Source organism: Salvelinus namaycush, unplaced genomic scaffold (assembly GCF_016432855.1).
Source record: "Salvelinus namaycush isolate Seneca unplaced genomic scaffold, SaNama_1.0 Scaffold3790, whole genome shotgun sequence".
Taxonomy (NCBI): Eukaryota; Metazoa; Chordata; class Actinopteri; order Salmoniformes; family Salmonidae; genus Salvelinus; species Salvelinus namaycush.
The window spans coordinates 567-20,904 of record NW_024060775.1 but is presented as its reverse complement, the minus strand read 5'-3'; the positions used below and the strand labels follow the sequence as shown (position 1 = coordinate 20,904).

Below are 20,338 nucleotides of genomic sequence, written 5' to 3'. Positions count from 1 at the left end.
ACATTTTAAAACCTATGACGTCATCTTTATTATATAACCTGATGTAAATTATACTATGATCAGTACTCTGGAGAATAAACGCTATTGATTGATTGATTTTGAGACTGGTTTCTATCCATTTAATGCTGATAAGTATCTTACAAATTCTTATGTACGGGCAGAGTGTTTTAATTTAATTGGTTGATAAACATATAGGAATTAAATTCCTTTAACAATTCCGAAAGAAAATAATGTACTTTTTACTCCATACATTTTCCCTGACACCCAAAAGTACTTGGTCCAATTGACACCTTGGTCCAAAACATCCCTGGTCATCCCTACTGCCTCTGATCTGGAGGACTCACTAAACAGAGAACGTCCCTGGTCATCTCTACTGCCTCTGGTCTGGCTGACTCACTAAACAGAGAACGTCCCTGGTCATCCCTACTGCCTCTGATCTGGAGGACTCACTAAACAGAGAACATCCCTGGTCATCCCTACTGCCTCTGATCTGGAGGACTCACTAAACAGAGAACATCCCTGGTCGTCTCTACTGCCTCTGATCTGGTGGACTCACTAAACAGAGAACATCCCTGGTCATCCCTACTGCCTCTGATCTGGAGGACTCACTAAACAGAGAACGTCCCTGGTCGTCCCTACTGCCTCTGATCTGGAGGACTCACTAAACAGAGAACATCCCTGGTCATCTCTACTGCCTCTGATCTGGAGGACTCACTAAACAGAGAACGTCCCTGGTCGTCCCTACTGCCTCTGATCTGGAGGACTCACTAAACAGAGAACATCCCTGGTCGTCTCTACTGCCTCTGATCTGGAGGACTCACTAAACAGAGAACATCCCTGGTCATCCCTACTGCCTCTGATCTGGAGGACTCACTAAACAGAGAACATCCCTGGTCGTCCCTACTGCCTCTGATCTGGAGGACTCACTAAACAGAGAACATCCCTGGTCGTCTCTACTGCCTCTGATCTGGAGGACTCACTAAACAGAGAACATCCCTGGTCATCCCTACTGCCTCTAATCTGGTGGACTCACTAAACAGAGAACATCCCTGGTCATCCCTACTGCCTCTGATCTGGACGACTCACTAAACAGAGAACATCCCTGGTCATCCCTACCTCCGCTGATCTGGAGGACTCACTAAACAGAGAACATCCCTGGTCCTCCCTACTGCCTCTGATCTGGAGGACTCACTAAACAGAGAACATCCCTGGTCCTCCCTTCTAGCCTCTGATCTGGAGGACTCACTAAACAGAGAACATCCCTGGTCCTCCCTTCTAGCCTCTGATCTGGAAGACTCACTAAACAGAGAACATCCCTGGTCATCCCTACTGCCTCTGATCTGGGGGACTCACTAAACAGAGAACGTCCCTGGTCATCCCTACTGCCTCTGATCTGGAGGACTCACTAAACAGAGAACATCCCTGGTCCTCCCTTCTAGCCTCTGATCTGGAGGACTCACTAAACAGAGAACATCCCTGGTCCTCCCTTCTAGCCTCTGATCTGGAGGACTCACTAAACAGAGAACATCCCTGGTCGTCCCTACTGCCTCTGATCTGGAGGACTCACTAAACAGAGAACATCCCTGGTCATCCCTTCTAGCCTCTGATCTGGAGGACTCACTAAACAGAGAACATCCCTGGTCATCCCTACTGCCTCTGATCTGGAGGACTCACTAAACAGAGAACATCCCTGGTCATCCCTACTGCCTCTGATCTGGAGGACTCACTAAACAGAGAACATCCCTGGTCGTCCCTACTGCCTCTGATCTGGGGGACTCACTAAACAGAGAACGTCCCTGGTCGTCCCTACTGCCTCTGATCTGGAGGACTCACTAAACAGAGAACATCCCTGGTCGTCTCTACTGCCTCTGATCTGGAGGACTCACTAAACAGAGAACATCCCTGGTCATCCCTACTGCCTCTGATCTGGAGGACTCGCTAAACAGAGAACATCCCTGGTCGTCCCTACTGCCTCTGATCTGGAGGACTCACTAAACAGAGAACATCCCTGGTCATCCCTACTGCCTCTGATCTGGAGGACTCACTAAACAGAGAACATCCCTGGTCATCCCTACTGCCTCTGATCTGGAGGACTCACTAAACAGAGAACATCCCTGGTCATCCCTACTGCCTCTGATCTGGAGGACTCACTAAACAGAGAACATCCCTGGTCATCCCTACTGCCTCTGATCTGGAGGACTCACTAAACAGAGAACATCCCTGGTCCTCCCTACTGCCTCTGATCTGGACGACTCACTAAACAGAGAACATCCCTGGTCATCCCTACTGCCTCTGATCTGGAGGACTCACTAAACAGAGAACATCCCTGGTCATCCCTACTGCCTCTGATCTGGGGGACTCACTAAACAGAGAACATCCCTGGTCATCCCTACTGCCTCTGATCTGGGGGACTCACTAAACAGAGAACATCCCTGGTCATCCCTACTGCCTCTGATCTGGGGGACTCACTAAACAGAGAACATCCCTGGTCATCCCTACTTCCTCTGATCTGGAGGACTCACTAAACAGAGAACATCCCTGGTCATCCCTTCTAGCCTCTGATCTGGAGGACTCACTAAACAGAGAACATCCCTGGTCATCCCTACTGCCTCTGATCTGGAGGACTCACTAAACAGAGAACATCCCTGGTCATCCCTACTGCCTCTGATCTGGAGGACTCACTAAACAGAGAACATCCCTGGTCGTCCCTACTGCCTCTGATCTGGGGGACTCACTAAACAGAGAACGTCCCTGGTCGTCCCTACTGCCTCTGATCTGGAGGACTCACTAAACAGAGAACATCCCTGGTCGTCTCTACTGCCTCTGATCTGGAGGACTCACTAAACAGAGAACATCCCTGGTCATCCCTACTGCCTCTGATCTGGAGGACTCGCTAAACAGAGAACATCCCTGGTCGTCCCTACTGCCTCTGATCTGGAGGACTCACTAAACAGAGAACATCCCTGGTCATCCCTACTGCCTCTGATCTGGAGGACTCACTAAACAGAGAACATCCCTGGTCATCCCTACTGCCTCTGATCTGGAGGACTCACTAAACAGAGAACATCCCTGGTCCTCCCTACTGCCTCTGATCTGGACGACTCACTAAACAGAGAACATCCCTGGTCATCCCTACTGCCTCTGATCTGGAGGACTCACTAAACAGAGAACATCCCTGGTCATCCCTACTGCCTCTGATCTGGGGGACTCACTAAACAGAGAACATCCCTGGTCATCCCTACTGCCTCTGATCTGGGGGACTCACTAAACAGAGAACATCCCTGGTCATCCCTACTGCCTCTGATCTGGGGGACTCACTAAACAGAGAACATCCCTGGTCATCCCTACTGCCTCTGATCTGGAGGACTCACTAAACAGAGAACATCCCTGGTCATCCCTACTGCCTCTGATCTGGTGGACTTACTAAAATGGCTGAAAAAGCCGAATCCACTAATTTGAAGGGGTTTCCACATACTGTTGTGTATATAGTGTCTATGTAACGATACTTCATCACAGAGGGGTTAAGAACAACCATTTACAATCTGTTTATAGGTAGATCTACAGAACAGTTGACTACAGGAACAACATATACACTCACCAAAGTGGTACTCCTGCACCTGGCTGATGTACCCGTATAGAGGGCAGTGTCCAAACAGCACCAGCATGACTGGACTACTCCCCTCCAACAGGGGGGGTACTACGTGGGCAGAGTGTCCCACCACGGCCCACTGTTCCTGGGCTCGGGCAGAGAGGAACACCCAGGTCTGGTTCTGGATGTGGAACACCCACAGCTGGCTGGTCACGTTGCCAGTAGAGTCTATCTTCCCTCCGTACATGTAGATCTTTCCCTGGGTTAGAGGAGGAACAGGACGTTAGAGAGGAGGAACAGGACGTCAGAGAGGAGGAGGGACAGGACGTCAGAGAGGAGGAGGGACAGGACGTCAGAGAGGAGGAACAGGACGTCAGAGAGGAGGAGGGACAGGACGTCAGAGAGGAGGAGGGACAGGACGTCAGAGAGGAGGAGGGACAGGACGTCAGAGAGGAGGAACAGGACGTTAGAGAGGAGGAACAGGACGTTAGAGAGGAGGAACAGGACGTTAGAGAGGAGGAACAGGACGTCAGAGAGGAGGAACAAGACGTCAGAGAGGAGGAACAAGACGTTAGAGAGGAGGAACAAGACGTTAGAGAGGAGGAACAGGACGTCAGAGAGGAGGAACAGGACGTTAGAGAGGAGGAACAGGACGTTAGAGAGGAGGAACAGGACGTCAGAGAGGAGGAACAGGACGTCAGAGAGGAGGAACAGGACGTCAGAGAGGAGGAGGGACAGGACGTCAGAGAGGAGGAGGGACAGGACGTCAGAGAGGAGGAGGGACAGGACGTCAGAGAGGAGGAGGGACAGGACGTCAGAGAGGAGGAACAGGACGTTAGAGAGGAGGAACAGGACGTTAGAGAGGAGGAACTGGACGTCAGAGAGGAGGAACAGGACGTCAGAGAGGAGGAACAGGACGTCAGAGAGGAGGAACAGGACGTCAGAGAGGAGGAACAGGACGTCAGAGAGGAGGAACAGGACGTCAGAGAGGAGGAACAGGACGTCAGAGAGGAGGAACAGGACGTCAGAGAGGAGGAACAGGACGTCAGAGAGGAGGGACAGGACGTCAGAGAGGAGGAACAGGACGTCAGAGAGGAGGAACAAGACGTCAGAGAGGAGGAACAGGACGTTAGAGAGGAGGAACAAGACGTTAGAGAGGAGGGACAGGACGTTAGAGAGGAGGAACAGGACGTTAGAGAGGAGGAACAGGACGTCAGAGAGGAGGAACAGGACGTCAGAGAGGAGGAACAGGACGTCAGAGAGGAGGGACAGGACGTCAGAGAGGAGGAACAGGACGTCAGAGAGGAGGAACAGGACGTCAGAGAGGAGGAACAGGACGTCAGAGAGGAGGAACAGGACGTTAGAGAGGAGGAACAGGACGTTAGAGAGGAGGAACAGGACGTTAGAGAGGAGGAACAGGACGTTAGAGAGGAGGAACAGGACGTTAGAGAGGAGGAGGGACAGGACGTTAGAGAGGAGGAACAGGACGTTAGAGAGGAGGAGGAACAGGACGTTAGAGAGGAGGAACAGGACGTCAGAGAGGAGGAGGGACAGGACGTCAGAGAGGAGGAGGGACAGGACGTCAGAGAGGAGGAACAGGACGTCAGAGAGGAGGAGGGACAGGACGTCAGAGAGGAGGAGGGACAGGACGTCAGAGAGGAGGAGGGACAGGACGTCAGAGAGGAGGAACAGGACGTTAGAGAGGAGGAACAGGACGTTAGAGAGGAGGAACAGGACGTTAGAGAGGAGGAACAGGACGTCAGAGAGGAGGAACAAGACGTTAGAGAGGAGGAACAAGACGTTAGAGAGGAGGAACAGGACGTTAGAGAGGAGGAACAGGACGTTAGAGAGGAGGAACAGGACGTTAGAGAGGAGGAACTGGACGTCAGAGAGGAGGAACAGGACGTCAGAGAGGAGGAACAGGACGTCAGAGAGGAGGAACAGGACGTCAGAGAGGAGGAACAGGACGTCAGAGAGGAGGAACAGGACGTCAGAGAGGAGGAACAGGACGTCAGAGAGGAGGGACAGGACGTCAGAGAGGAGGAACAGGACGTCAGAGAGGAGGAACAAGACGTCAGAGAGGAGGAACAGGACGTTAGAGAGGAGGAACAAGACGTTAGAGAGGAGGGACAGGACGTTAGAGAGGAGGAACAGGACGTTAGAGAGGAGGAACAGGACGTCAGAGAGGAGGAACAGGACGTCAGAGAGGAGGAACAAGATGTTAGAGAGGAGGGACAGGACGTCAGAGAGGAGGAACAGGACGTCAGAGAGGAGGAACAGGACGTCAGAGAGGAGGAACAGGACGTCAGAGAGGAGGAACAGGACGTTAGAGAGGAGGAACAGGACGTTAGAGAGGAGGAACAGGACGTTAGAGAGGAGGAACAGGACGTTAGAGAGGAGGGACAGGACGTTAGAGAGGAGGAACAGGACGTCAGAGAGGAGGAACAGGACGTCAGAGAGGAGGAACAAGACGTCAGAGAGGAGGAACAGGACGTCAGAGAGGAGGAACAAGACGTTAGAGAGGAGGGACAGGACGTCAGAGAGGAGGAACAGGACGTTAGAGAGGAGGAACAGGACGTTAGAGAGGAGGAACAGGACGTCAGAGAGGAGGAACAGGACGTCAGAAAGGAAGAACAGGACGTCAGAGAGGAGGAACAGGACGTCAGAGAGGAGGAACAGGACGTTAGAGAGGAGGAACAGGACGTTAGAGAGGAGGAACAAGACGTTAGAGAGGAGGAACAGGACGTTAGAGAGGAGGAACAGGACGTTAGAGAGGAGGAACAGGACGTTAGAGAGGAGGAACAGGACGTTAGAGAGGAGGAGGGACAGGACGTTAGAGAGGAGGAGGGACAGGACGTTAGAGAGGAGGAGGGACAGGACGTTAGAGAGGAGGAGGAACAGGACGTCAGAGAGGAGGAACAGGACGTCAGAGAGGAGGAACAGGACGTCAGAGAGGAGGAACAGGACGTCAGAGAGGAGGGACAGGACGTTAGAGAGGAGGAGGAACAGGACGTTAGAGAGGAGGAGGAACAGGACGTTAGAGAGGAGGAGGAACAGGACGTTAGAGAGGAGGAGGAACAGGACGTTAGAGAGGAGGAGGAACAGGACGTTAGAGAGGAGGAACAGGACGTTAGAGAGGAGGAACAGGACGTTAGAGAGGAGGAGGAACAAGACGTTAGAGAGGAGGAACAGGACGTTAGAGAGGAGGAACAGGACGTTAGAAAGGAGGAACAGGACGTTAGAGAGGAGGAACAGGACGTTAGAAAGGAGGAACAGGACGTTAGAGAGGAGGAACAGGACGTTAGAGAGGAGGAACAGGACGTCAGAGAGGAGGAACAGGACGTCAGAGAGGAGGAGGAACAGGACGTCAGAGAGGAGGAGGAACAGGACGTCAGAGAGGAGGAACAGGACGTCAGAGAGGAGGAACAGGACGTTAGAGAGGAGGAACAGGACGTTAGAGAGGAGGAACAGGACGTCAGAGAGGAGGAACAGGACGTCAGAGAGGAGGAACAGGACGTCAGAGAGGAGGAACAGGACGTCAGAGAGGAGGAGGAACAGGACGTTAGAGAGGAGGAGGAACAGGACGTTAGAGAGGAGGAACAGGACGTTAGAGAGGAGGAACAGGACGTTAGAGAGGAGGAACAGGACGTTAGAGAGGAGGAACAGGACGTTAGAGAGGAGGAACAGGACGTTAGAGAGGAGGGACAGGACGTTAGAGAGGAGGAACAGGACGTCAGAGAGGAGGAACAGGACGTCAGAGAGGAGGAACAAGACGTTAGAGAGGAGGAACAGGACGTCAGAGAGGAGGAACAAGACGTCAGAGAGGAGGAACAGGACGTCAGAGAGGAGGAACAGGACGTTAGAGAGGAGGAACAGGACGTTAGAGAGGAGGAACAGGACGTCAGAGAGGAGGAACAGGACGTCAGAGAGGAAGAACAGGACGTCAGAGAGGAGGAACAGGACGTCAGAGAGGAGGAACAGGACGTTAGAGAGGAGGAACAAGATGTTAGAGAGGAGGAACAAGACGTTAGAGAGGAGGAACAGGACGTTAGAGAGGAGGAACAGGACGTTAGAGAGGAGGAACAGGACGTTAGAGAGGAGGAACAGGACGTTAGAGAGGAGGAGGGACAGGACGTTAGAGAGGAGGAGGGACAGGACGTTAGAGAGGAGGAGGAACAGGACGTTAGAGAGGAGGAGGAACAGGACGTCAGAGAGGAGGAACAGGACGTCAGAGAGGAGGAACAGGACGTCAGAGAGGAGGAACAGGACGTCAGAGAGGAGGGACAGGACGTTAGAGAGGAGGAACAGGACGTTAGAGAGGAGGAACAGGACGTTAGAGAGGAGGGACAGGACGTTAGAGAGGAGGAACAGGACGTCAGAGAGGAGGAACAGGACGTCAGAGAGGAGGAACAAGACGTCAGAGAGGAGGAACAGGACGTCAGAGAGGAGGAACAAGACGTCAGAGAGGAGGGACATGACGTCAGAGAGGAGGAACAGGACGTTAGAGAGGAGGAACAGGACGTTAGAGAGGAGGAACAGGACGTCAGAGAGGAGGAACAGGACGTCAGAGAGGAAGAACAGGACGTCAGAGAGGAGGAACAGGACGTCAGAGAGGAGGAACAGGACGTTAGAGAGGAGGAACAGGACGTTAGAGAGGAGGAACAAGACGTTAGAGAGGAGGAACAGGACGTTAGAGAGGAGGAACAGGACGTTAGAGAGGAGGAACAGGACGTTAGAGAGGAGGAACAGGACGTTAGAGAGGAGGAGGGACAGGACGTTAGAGAGGAGGAGGGACAGGACGTTAGAGAGGAGGAGGGACAGGACGTTAGAGAGGAGGAGGAACAGGACGTCAGAGAGGAGGAACAGGACGTCAGAGAGGAGGAACAGGACGTCAGAGAGGAGGAACAGGACGTCAGAGAGGAGGGACAGGACGTTAGAGAGGAGGAGGAACAGGACGTTAGAGAGGAGGAGGAACAGGACGTTAGAGAGGAGGAGGAACAGGACGTTAGAGAGGAGGAGGAACAGGACGTTAGAGAGGAGGAGGAACAGGACGTTAGAGAGGAGGAACAGGACGTTAGAGAGGAGGAGGAACAAGACGTTAGAGAGGAGGAACAGGACGTTAGAGAGGAGGAACAGGACGTTAGAAAGGAGGAACAGGACGTTAGAGAGGAGGAACAGGACGTTAGAAAGGAGGAACAGGACGTTAGAGAGGAGGAACAGGACGTTAGAGAGGAGGAACAGGACGTCAGAGAGGAGGAACAGGACGTCAGAGAGGAGGAGGAACAGGACGTCAGAGAGGAGGAGGAACAGGACGTTAGAGAGGAGGAACAGGACGTTAGAGAGGAGGAACAGGACGTTAGAGAGGAGGAACAGGACGTTAGAGAGGAGGAACAGGACGTTAGAGAGGAGGAACAGGACGTCAGAGAGGAGGAACAGGATGTTAGAGAGGAGGAACAGGACGTCAGAGAGGAGGAACAGGACGTTAGAGAGGAGGAGGAACAGGACGTTAGAGAGGAGGAACAGGACGTTAGAGAGGAGGAACAGGACGTTAGAGAGGAGGAACAGGACGTTAGAGAGGAGGAACAGGACGTTAGAGAGGAGGAACAGGACGTTAGAGAGGAGGGACAGGACGTTAGAGAGGAGGGACAGGACGTTAGAGAGGAGGAACAGGACGTTAGAGAGGAGGAACAGGACGTCAGAGAGGAGGAACAGGACGTCAGAAAGGAGGGACAGGACGTTAGAGAGGAGGAACAGGACGTTAGAAAGGAGGAACAGGACGTTAGAGAGGAGGAACAGGACGTTAGAGAGGAGGAACAGGACGTCAGAGAGGAGGAACAGGACGTCAGAGAGGAGGAACAGGACGTCAGAGAGGAGGAACAGGACGTTAGAGAGGAGGAGGAACAGGACGTTAGAGAGGAGGAGGAACAGGACGTTAGAGAGGAGGAGGAACAGGACGTTAGAGAGGAGGAGGAACAGGACGTTAGAGAGGAGGAGGAACAGGACGTTAGAGAGGAGGAACAGGACGTTAGAGAGGAGGAACAGGACGTTAGAGAGGAGGAACAGGACGTTAGAGAGGAGGAACAGGACGTTAGAGAGGAGGAACAGGACGTTAGAGAGGAGGAACAGGACGTTAGAGAGGAGGAACAGGACGTTAGAGAGGAGGAACAGGACGTTAGAGAGGAGGAACAGGACGTTAGAGAGGAGGAACAGGACGTTAGAGAGGAGGAACAGGACGTTAGAGAGGAGGAACAGGACGTTAGAGAGGAGGAACAGGACGTTAGAGAGGAGGAACAGGACGTCAGAGAGGAGGAACAGGACGTCAGAGAGGAGGAACAGGACGTCAGAGAGGAGGAACAGGACGTCAGAGAGGAGGAACAGGACGTCAGAGAGGAGGAACAGGACGTCAGAGAGGAGGAACAGGACGTCAGAGAGGAGGAACAGGACGTCAGAGAGGAGGAACAGGACGTCAGAGAGGAGGAACAGGACGTTAGAGAGGAGGAACAGGACGTCAGAGAGGAGGAACAGGACGTCAGAGAGGAGGAACAGGACGTCAGAGAGGAGGAACAGGACGTCAGAGAGGAGGAACAGGACGTCAGAGAGGAGGAACAGGACGTCAGAGAGGAGGAACAGGACGTCAGAGAGGAGGAACAGGACGTCAGAGAGGAGGAACAGGACGTCAGAGAGGAGGAACAGGACGTCAGAGAGGAGGAACAGGACGTCAGAGAGGAGGAACAGGACGTCAGAGAGGAGGAACAGGACGTCAGAGAGGAGGAACAGGACGTCAGAGAGGAGGAACAGGACGTTAGAGAGGAGGAACAGGACGTCAGAGAGGAGGGACAGGACGTCAGAGAGGAGGAACAGGACGTCAGAGAGGAGGAACAGGACGTTAGAGAGGAGGAACAGGACGTCAGAGAGGAGGAACAGGACGTCAGAGGAGGAACAGGACGTCAGTGAGGAGGAACAGGACGTTAGAGAGGAGGAACAGGACGTTAGAGAGGAGGAGGAACAGGACGTTAGAGAGGAGGAGGAACAGGACGTTAGAGAGGAGGAACAGGACGTTAGAGAGGAGGAACAGGACGTTAGAGAGGAGGAACAGGACGTTAGAGAGGAGGAACAGGACGTTAGAGAGGAGGAGGAACAGGACGTCAGAGAGGAGGAACAGGACGTCAGAGAGGAGGAACAGGATGTTAGAGAGGACAGGTTATGAAAGGTTATGACGTTATAATATGTTATAATATGACATTACGGAGAAGGACAGATGGCAATATATTAGGTATCTTATCACAACACATTACGGTGAGAAGAAGCACTAACGGGCCATCTACCACAGGGTGAGAGATTCGTAGAGAATTGATGTTGTTTGAGGTCAGGACCAAAGGTCTCGCTTCTGACAAAGCTAGCGAAAGTGTATTCTACAGAGTATTCTACTATTGACTAAATAGTACTTTGTCAATATTACTACAGATGAACCACTATGTCCCTAGAGCCCATACCTCATGTAGTGCCAGAGAGTGTCCGTATCGTCCCATGACTGAGTTGACAGAGACGTTGAGAGACAGCCAGCGATGGGAGCTGAGATTATACCTGGGGGGAGAGAGAGAAGATCAGGACCAACACAACATCACAGGCCAGACCCAGGTAGGCCAGACCCAGGTAGGACATACCCAGGTAGGCCAGACCCAGGTAGGACATACCCAGGTAGGACAGGACCAAGTAGGACAGGACCAAGTAGGACATACCCAGGTAGGACAGGACCAGGTAGGCCAGGACCAGGTAGGCCAGACCCAGGTAGGACATACCCAGGTAGGCCAGACCCAGGTAGGACATACCCAGGTAGGACAGGACCAAGTAGGACAGACCCAGGTAGGACAGGACCAGGTAGGCCAGGACCAGGTAGGCCAGACCCAGGTAGGACATACCCAGGTAGGACTTACCCAGGTAGGACATACCCAGGTAGGCCAGGACCAGGTAGGACTTACCCAGGTAGGCCAGACCCAGGTAGGACTTACCCAGGTAGGACATACCCAGGTAGGCCAGGACCAGGTAGGCCAGACCCAGGTAGGACATACCCAGGTAGGACCTCCCCAGGTAGGCCAGGACCAGGTAGGACATACCCAGGTAGGCCAGACCCAGGTAGACCAGACCCAGGTAGACCAGACCCAGGTAGGCCAGACCCAGGTAGGCCAGGACCAGGTAGGCCAGGACCAGGTAGGCCAGGACCAGGTAGGCCAGGACCAGGTAGGCCAGGCCCAGGTAGGCCAGACCCAGGTAGGCCAGGACCAGGTAGGCCAGGACCAGGTAGGCCAGGCCCAGGTAGGCCAGACCCAGGTAGGCCAGACCCAGGTAGGCCAGGACCAGACCCAGGTAGGCCAGACCCAGGTAGGCCAGGACCAGGTATGCCAGACCCAGGTAGGCCAGACCCAGGTAGGCCAGACCCAGGTAGGCCAGGACCAGGTAGGCCAGGACCAGGTAGGCCAGGACCAGGTAGGCCAGGACCAGGTAGGCCAGACCCAGGTAAGCCAGGACCAGGTAGGCCAGACCCAGATAGGACAGGACCAGGTAGGCCCAACCCAGGTAGGCCAGACCCAGGTAGGCCAGACCCAGGTAGGACAGACCCAGGTAGGCCAGACCCAGGACCAGGTAGGCCAGACCCAGGTAGGCCAGACCCAGGTAGTCCAGGAACAGGTAGGCCAGGACCAGGACCAGGTAGACCAGACCCAGGTAGGCCAGGACCAGGTAGGCCAGACCCAGGTAAGCCAGGACCAGGTAGGCCAGACCCAGGTAGGCCAAGTAGAGTTTGGTTACATTATGGGTTCATTTCCTGGACACAAATTGAGCATAATCCTGGACTAAAATAAGATTCTCCATTGAGTTAGCATCTGCTGGGGGCAAGAGGTCCGGTGGCATTCTACTACATAATATATCTGAAATATAACTGATGCGCTCCACTGCACTGTACAGAGATGATGGTGGCTGTATCCTCGTGGTAACTGAACTAAATGACTATTCCGAATAGCACTCTGTCACCATGAAGTACTTTGAGAGGCTAATTGCAGCGTCCGCAATCGCGGACGAAGGTGGTGAGGTGAGCCCAACGCATCACCGGGGGCAAACTACCTGCCCTCCAGGACACCTACACCACCCGATGTCACAGGAAGGCCAAAAAGATCATCAAGGACAACAACCACCCGAGCCACTGCCTGTTCACCCCGCTATCATCCAGAAGGCGAGGTCAGTACAGGTGCATCAAAGCTGGAACCGAGAGACTGAAAAACAGCTTCTATCTCAAGGCCATCAGACTGTTAAACAGTCAAGAAAACTGAAATTCTAGAAAAATAACATAAAAATCAAAAACATTGACATGTGCAGGAAAATATTATCTCATGAAACATCTGAAATTAAGTCATATTTTGTCTAAAATTAATAAACTGATTGATCCAAATTGTTGTATTTTGCTATCAACATTTTTTTAAAGGATCAACTAAACTCCGCAAAAAAAGAAATGTCCTCTCACTGTCAACTGCGTTTATTTTCAGCAAACTTAACATGTGTAAATATTTGTATGAACATAACAAGATTCAACAACTGAGACATAAACTGAACAAGTTCCACAGACATGTGACTAACAGAAATGGAATAATGTGTCCCTGAACAAAGGGGGGGTCAAAATCAAAATCAAAAGTCAGTATCTGGTGTGGCCACCAGCTGCATTAAGTACTGCAGTGCATCTCCTCCTCATGGACTGCACCAGATTTGCCAGTTCTTGCTGTGAGATGTTACCCCACTCTTCCACCAAAGGCACCTGCAAGTTCCCGGACATTTATGTGGGGAATGGCCTTAACCCTCACTCTCCGATCCAACAGTGTTCTGAATGGCCGTCAACGGCAGTATTCCGAATGGTCGTCAACGGCAGTATTCCGAATGGCCGTCAACGGCAGTATTCCGAATGGCCGTCAACGGCAGTATTCCGAATGGCCTTCAACGGCAGTATTCCGAATGGTCGTCAACGGCAGTATTCCGAATGGCCGTCAACGGCAGTATTCCGAATGGCCGTCAACGGCAGTATTCCGAATGGCCGTCAACGGCAGTATTCCGAATGGTCGTCAACGGCAGTATTCCGAATGGCCGTCAACGGCAGTATTCCGAATGGCCGTCAACGGCAGTATTCCGAATGGTCGTCAACGGCAGTATTCTGAACTAATACACCACAGCTTGTTTTGCTCTTTTGAAGTGTAGAGGGTACATCACAGTTACTCCTGGAGTAATCGGTTGTCCATATTTGCAGTATTTGGAAAGGAAACTTACTCGTCTATCAATATGAGCTTCCGAGTGGCGCAGCGGTCTAAGGCGCTGAATCTCTAGAGGCTAGAGGCGTCACTACAGACACCCTGGTTCGATTCCAGGCTGTATCTCAACCGGCCGCGATCGGGAGTCCCATAGGGCGGCGCACAATTGGCCCAGCATCGTCCGGGTTTTGTCGGGATAGGCCGCCATTGTAAATAAGAATTTGTTCTTAACTGACTTGCCGTGTTAAATAAAGGTTAAACAAATAAATATATATATATATAAAAATGATTATTGTCTTAATATGACAACCCTTTCAGCCCGTTTCTGTTTCAGAGGCTACTGATGCTACAATAATCATACTGACACACAACAAATACTACTAAGAGATACACCTGGGTCTGAGGAGATGTACTATGAATGTTGACATGAGTCTTTAGCTTAGGACCTGTACAGGATGACATTTAGACAGCATTGCATTTTGGCTACCTTGGGTCTCGCAGGATTAAGCCTTTTTTTCTACTTCCCCAAGTTGAAGGTAGTTTTGCGAACCATTGCTAACTAGCATTAGTGCAATGATTAGAAGTTTATGGGAACAGCATGCTAGCTGTTCCAATAGACTTCCAGTCACTGTGCTAATGCTAGTTAGCAACTTCCTTCAAAATGGGATCCATGAATTCATCTGACTTTGGGTAAGTAGAAAATGGGCTTCATTGCCCAAATCTTGAACTGCTAACTATTCATTTAAAAGCGCGTTTCGACAGAAAAAAATAATTCAAGCCGGAAAGGAACAATTGCCCTGGTACAGAGCTGGTATCTAATATACACACAGTAGTTAGCTAATATGTGATGTAATGATGTCCAATTCTTACGCTTTGACCATCTGGTAGTCTGAGGAGTTGAAAACGTAACCCCCGATGACCCACATGATCCCGTGATCCACTACGGCCTTGTGGGAAGCCCTGGCCAGCCCCGGATCAGGGTATTCTTCCCGCTGCCAGAATGAAGAGTTGGCCGGGACAGACACAGAGCAGTCTGGACCTGTTGGGGAGAGAAGATTTCAACAGTCTGACTCCCTTATTGGTTTTCACACACTTCACAGGGGGGGGGGGGAAAGTAATTTTTGTCCACTTTTATTATGGTCCTTTGATCTCTGTATGTCTTTTATTGCAGTCATTTTGCAGACATCATCTATTGCCAGGAGATTCATCTAAGGTGAATTTAACTTTATCTTAATATGTGAGTCGTTACAGGAAGCTAGGTGTATGCCACACGTCACTACTTCCATTTGAACACATATATTTGTTTATTTTATCAAAATGTATTTTGGGGCAAAAATGCCTTCTGGAACATGTGAACTTTCATGTGTCTTAATAACAAACGTGTATTCCATCTGTAAATCCACCTGGCATTCTAATGTATTTCAAATGTGTATTCCATCTGTAAATCCACCTGGCATTCTAATGTATTTCAAATGTGTATTCCATCTGTAAATCCACCTGGCATTCTAATGTATTTCAAATGTGTATTCCATCTGTAAATCCACCTAGCATTCTAATGTATTTCAAACGTGTATTCCATCTGTAAATCCACCTGGCATTCTAATGTATTTCAAATGTGTATTCCATCTGTAAATCCACCTGGCATTCTAATGTATTTCAAACGTGTATTCCATCTGTAAATCTACCTGGCATTCTAATGTATTTCAAACGTGTATTCCATCTGTAAATCTACCTGGCATTCTAATGTATTTCAAACGTGTATTCCATCTGTAAATCTACCTGGCATTCTAATGTATTTCAAACGTGTATTCCATCTGTAAATCCACCTGGCATTCTAATGTATTTCAAACGTGTATTCCATCTGTAAATCCACCTGGCATTCTAATGTATTTCAAACGTGTATTCCATCTGTAAATCCACCTGGCATTCTAATGTATTTCAAACGTGTATTCCATCTGTAAATCCACCTGGCATTCTAATGTATTTCAAACGTGTATTCCATCTGTAAATCCACCTGGCATTCTAATGTATTTCAAATGTGTATTCCATCTGTAAATCCACCTGGCATTCTAATGTATTTCAAACGTGTATTCCATCTGTAAATCCACCTGGCATTCTAATGTATTTCAAACGTGTATTCCATCTGTAAATCCACCTGGCATTCTAATGTATTTCAAACGTGTATTCCATCTGTAAATCCACCTAGCATTCTAATGTATTTCAAACGTGTATTCCATCTGTAAATCCACCTGGCATTCTAATGTATTTCAAATGTGTATTCCATCTGTAAATCCACCTGGCATTCTAATGTATTTCAAACGTGTATTCCATCTGTAAATCCACCTGGCATTCTAATGTATTTCAAACGTGTATTCCATCTGTAAATCCACCTGGCATTCTAATGTATTTCAAACGTGTATTCCATCTGTAAATCCACCTGGCATTCTAATGTATTTCAAACGTGTATTCCATCTGTAAATCCACCTGGCATTCTAATGTATTTCAAATGTGTATTCCATCTGTAAATCCACCTGGCATTCTAATGTATTTCAAACGTGTATTCCATCTGTAAATCCACCTGGCATTCTAATGTATTTCAAATGTGTATTCCATCTGTAAATCCACCTGGCATTCTAATGTATTTCAAACGTGTATTCCATCTGTAAATCCACCTGGCATTCTAATGTATTTCAAATGTGTATTCCATCTGTAAATCCACCTGGCATTCTAATGTATTTCAAACGTGTATTCCATCTGTAAATCCACCTGGCATTCTAATGTATTTCAAACGTGTATTCCATCTGTAAATCCACCTGGCATTCTATTGTATTTCAAACGTGTATTCCATCTGTAAATCCACCTGGCATTCTATTGTATTTCATGAACATGTGTTCATGTCTAGAGAATAGAGACCCATCCACTAAGATAGATGTGTCTGGGGGTTATAGTATTTATTTCACATGACCCATCAATTTAGACCAGTGTGTCTGGGTAATGTAGTGTGTCTGGGTAATGTAGTGTTGCTGGGTAATGTAGTGTTGCTGGGTAATGTCGTGTGTCTGGGAAATGTAGTGTGTCTGGGTAATGTAGTGTGTCTGGGTAATGTAGTGTGTCTGGGTAATGTAGTGTGTCTGGGTAATGTAGTGTGTCTGGGTAATGTAGAGTGTTGCTGGGTGATGTAGAGTGTTGCTGGGTAATGTAGTGCTGCTGGGTAATGTAGTGGGTATGGGTAATGTAGTGTTGCTGGGTAATGTAGTGTTGCTGGGTAATGTAGTGTTGCTGGGTAATGTAGTGTGTCTGGGTAATGTAGTGTGTCTGGGTAATGTAGTGTGTCTGGGTAATGTAGAGTGTTGATGGGTAATGTAGAGTGTTGATGGGTAATGTAGAGTGTTGATGGGTAATGTAGAGTGTTGCTGGGTAATGTAGTGTTGCTGGGTAATGTAGAGTGTTGCTGGGTAATGTAGTGTTGCTGGGTAATGTAGTGTTGCTGGGTAATGTAGAGTGTTGATGGGTAATGTAGAGTGTTGCTGGGTAATGTAGTGTTGCTGGGTAATGTAGTGTTGCTGGGTAATGTAGAGTGTTGCTGGGTAATGTAGTGTTGCTGGGTAATGTAGTGTTGATGGGTAATGTAGAGTGTTGATGGGTAATGTAGTGTTGCTGGGTAATGTAGTGTGTATGGGTAATGTAGTGTTGCTGGGTAATGTAGAGTGTTGCTGGGTAATGTAGAGTGTTGCTGGGTAATGTAGTGTTGCTGGGTAATGTAGTGTTGCTGGGTAATGTAGAGTGTTGCTGGGTAATGTAGTGTGTATGGGTAATGTAGAGTGTTGCTGGGTAATGTAGAGTGTTGCTGGGTAATGTAGTGGGTATGGGTAATGTAGTGTGTTGCTGGGTAATGTAGTGTTGCTGGGTAATGTAGTGTTGCTGGGTAATGTAGAGTGTTGCTGGGTGATGTAGAGTGTTGCTGGGTAATGTAGTGTTGCTGGGTAATGTAGTGTTGCTGGGTAATGTAGTGTTGCTGGGTAATGTAGTGTTGCTGGGTAATGTAGAGTGTTGCTGGGTAATGTAGTGTTGCTGGGTAATGTAGTGTTGCTGGGTAATGTAGTGTTGCTGGGTAATGTAGTGTTGCTGGGTAATGTAGAGTGTTGCTGGGTAATGTAGTGTTGCTGGGTAATGTAGAGTGTTGCTGGGTAATGTAGTGTTGCTGGGTAATGTAGTGTTGCTGGGTAATGTAGAGTGTTGCTGGGTAATGTAGAGTGTTGCTGGGTAATGTAGTGTTGCTGGGTAATGTAGTGTTGCTGGGTAATGTAGAGTGTTGCTGGGTAATGTAGAGTGTTGCTGGGTAATGTAGTGTTGCTGGGTAATGTAGTGTTGCTGGGTAATGTAGAGTGTTGCTGGGTAATGTAGAGTGTTGCTGGGTAATGTAGAGTGTTGCTGGGTAATGTAGAGTGTTGCTGGGTAATGTAGAGTGTTGCTGGGTAATGTAGAGTGTTGCTGGGTAATGTAGTGTGTATGGGTAATGTAGTGTTGCTGGGTAATGTAGTGTTGCTGGGTAATGTAGTGTTGCTGGGTAATGTAGTGTTTCTACAGAAACTAACCATTTCACTTTACCGTTTACACCTTCTGTATATGTGACAAATAAACATAAATAAGCATTTTACAGTGTTTACCAGAGACAGTAATGTGAACAACAACGTGACCTGCACCAAGGTCAGATTAGGATAAAGGCCTAGATCAAGTGTATTTTTACCTGGAGTCTTTCCTTATTGCAGGCTACTACTTTCACCACTTTTAGTCTTGAAATCGTTGGTTGTTTACTACTCACTCTGTTTAGCACATGGCCTCGCATGACAATCCTGAAAGAGATGGGTGGGGCTAAAGCTTTAGAGGGTGTGAACCATGCTGATTGGTTGAAGACAGTAGCTGTACCAAAACATATCAACTTTCAAATCAGAATGACTTTCCCCCCATTGTAGCTCAACTGCTGTGTATAATACACCGTTCCCTAGCTCTGAGTCTCTACCTTTATGCAATGGAGAAAAAAAACGACATTTAAATGTTGCTACATGGGCCTGAAATTGAGCTGGTGAGTCACATATTCACAATGAAACACCTGACGGACAGCTAGTATATTAATGTGCTGTTGAACACAGTCTCACGGCCCTTTAGGTTAGTCCATGTGGAGTCTTACATCTTCAATATGCTTAAAGATGATTATAACGTCTCTCCAGTCTTCTGTTGTCCAGTTACGGTACCGTGACAGCATAATAAACAGATTATAACGTCTCTCCAGTCTTCTGTTGTCCAGTTACGGTACCGTGACAGCGTAATAAACAGATTATAACGTCTCTCCAGTCTTCTGTTGTCCAGTTACGGTACCGTGACAGCGTAATAAACAGATTATAACGTCTCTCCAGTCTTCTGTTGTCCAGTTACGGTACCGTGACAGCATAATAAACAGATTATAACGTCTCTCCAGTCTTCTGTTGTCCAGTTACGGTACCGTGACAGCATAATAAACAGATTATAACGTCTCTCCAGTCTTCTGTTGTCCAGTTACGGTACCGTGACAGCGTAATAAACAGATTATAACGTCTCTCCAGTCTTCTGTTGTCCAGTTACGGTACCGTGACAGCATAATAAACAGATTATAACGTCTCTCCAGTCTTCTGTTGTCCAGTTACGGCACCGTGACAGCGTAATAAACAGATTATAACGTCTCTCCAGTCTTCTGTTGTCCAGTTACGGTACCGTGACAGCATAATAAACAGATTATAACGTCTCTCCAGTCTTCTGTTGTCCAGTTCGGTACCGTGACAGCATAATAACAGATTATAACGTCTCTCCAGTCTTCTGTTGTCCAGTTACGGTACCGTGACAGCGTAATAAACAGATTATAACGTCTCTCCAGTCTTCTGTTGTCCAGTTACGGTACCGTGACAGCGTAATAAACAGATTATAACGTCTCTCCAGTCTTCTGTTGTCCAGTTACGGTACCGTGACAGCGTAATAAACAGATTATAACGTCTCTCCAGTCTTCTGTTTGTCCAGTTACGGTACCGTGACAGCGTAATAAACAGATTATAACGTCTCTCCAGTCTTCTGTTGTCCAGTTACGGTACCGTGACAGCAGTAATAAACAGATTATAACGTCCTCTCCAGTCTTCTGTTGTCCAGTTACGGTACCGTGACAGCATAATAAACAGATTATAACGTCTCTCCAGTCTTCTGTTGTCCAGTTACGGTACCGTGACAGCGTAATAAACAGATTATAACGTCTCTCCAGTCTTCTGTTGTCCAGTAACCCGGTACCGGACAGCATAATAAACAGATTATACCGTCTCTCCAGTCTTCTGTTGTCCAGTTACGGTACCGTGACAGCATAATAAACAGATTATAACGTCTCTCCAGTCTTCTGTTGTCCAGTTACGGTACCGTGACAGGCATAATAAACAGATTATAACGT

The 20,338-nt window shown here is 49.0% G+C and overlaps 1 protein-coding gene across 1 annotated transcript; it reads right to left on the bottom strand.

Annotated features, from left to right (window-relative positions):
• Positions 1–3,598: 3,598 nt before the first annotated feature.
• On the bottom strand, positions 3,599–14,914 carry LOC120040752 (attractin-like; the record flags this gene model as incomplete). Its single annotated transcript, XM_038985798.1, has 3 exons — positions 3,599–3,848; positions 11,083–11,173; positions 14,746–14,914. Coding segments are annotated over 3 exons (510 nt in total), but the record flags the coding sequence as incomplete, so codon positions are not given.
• Positions 14,915–20,338: the final 5,424 nt, after the last annotated feature.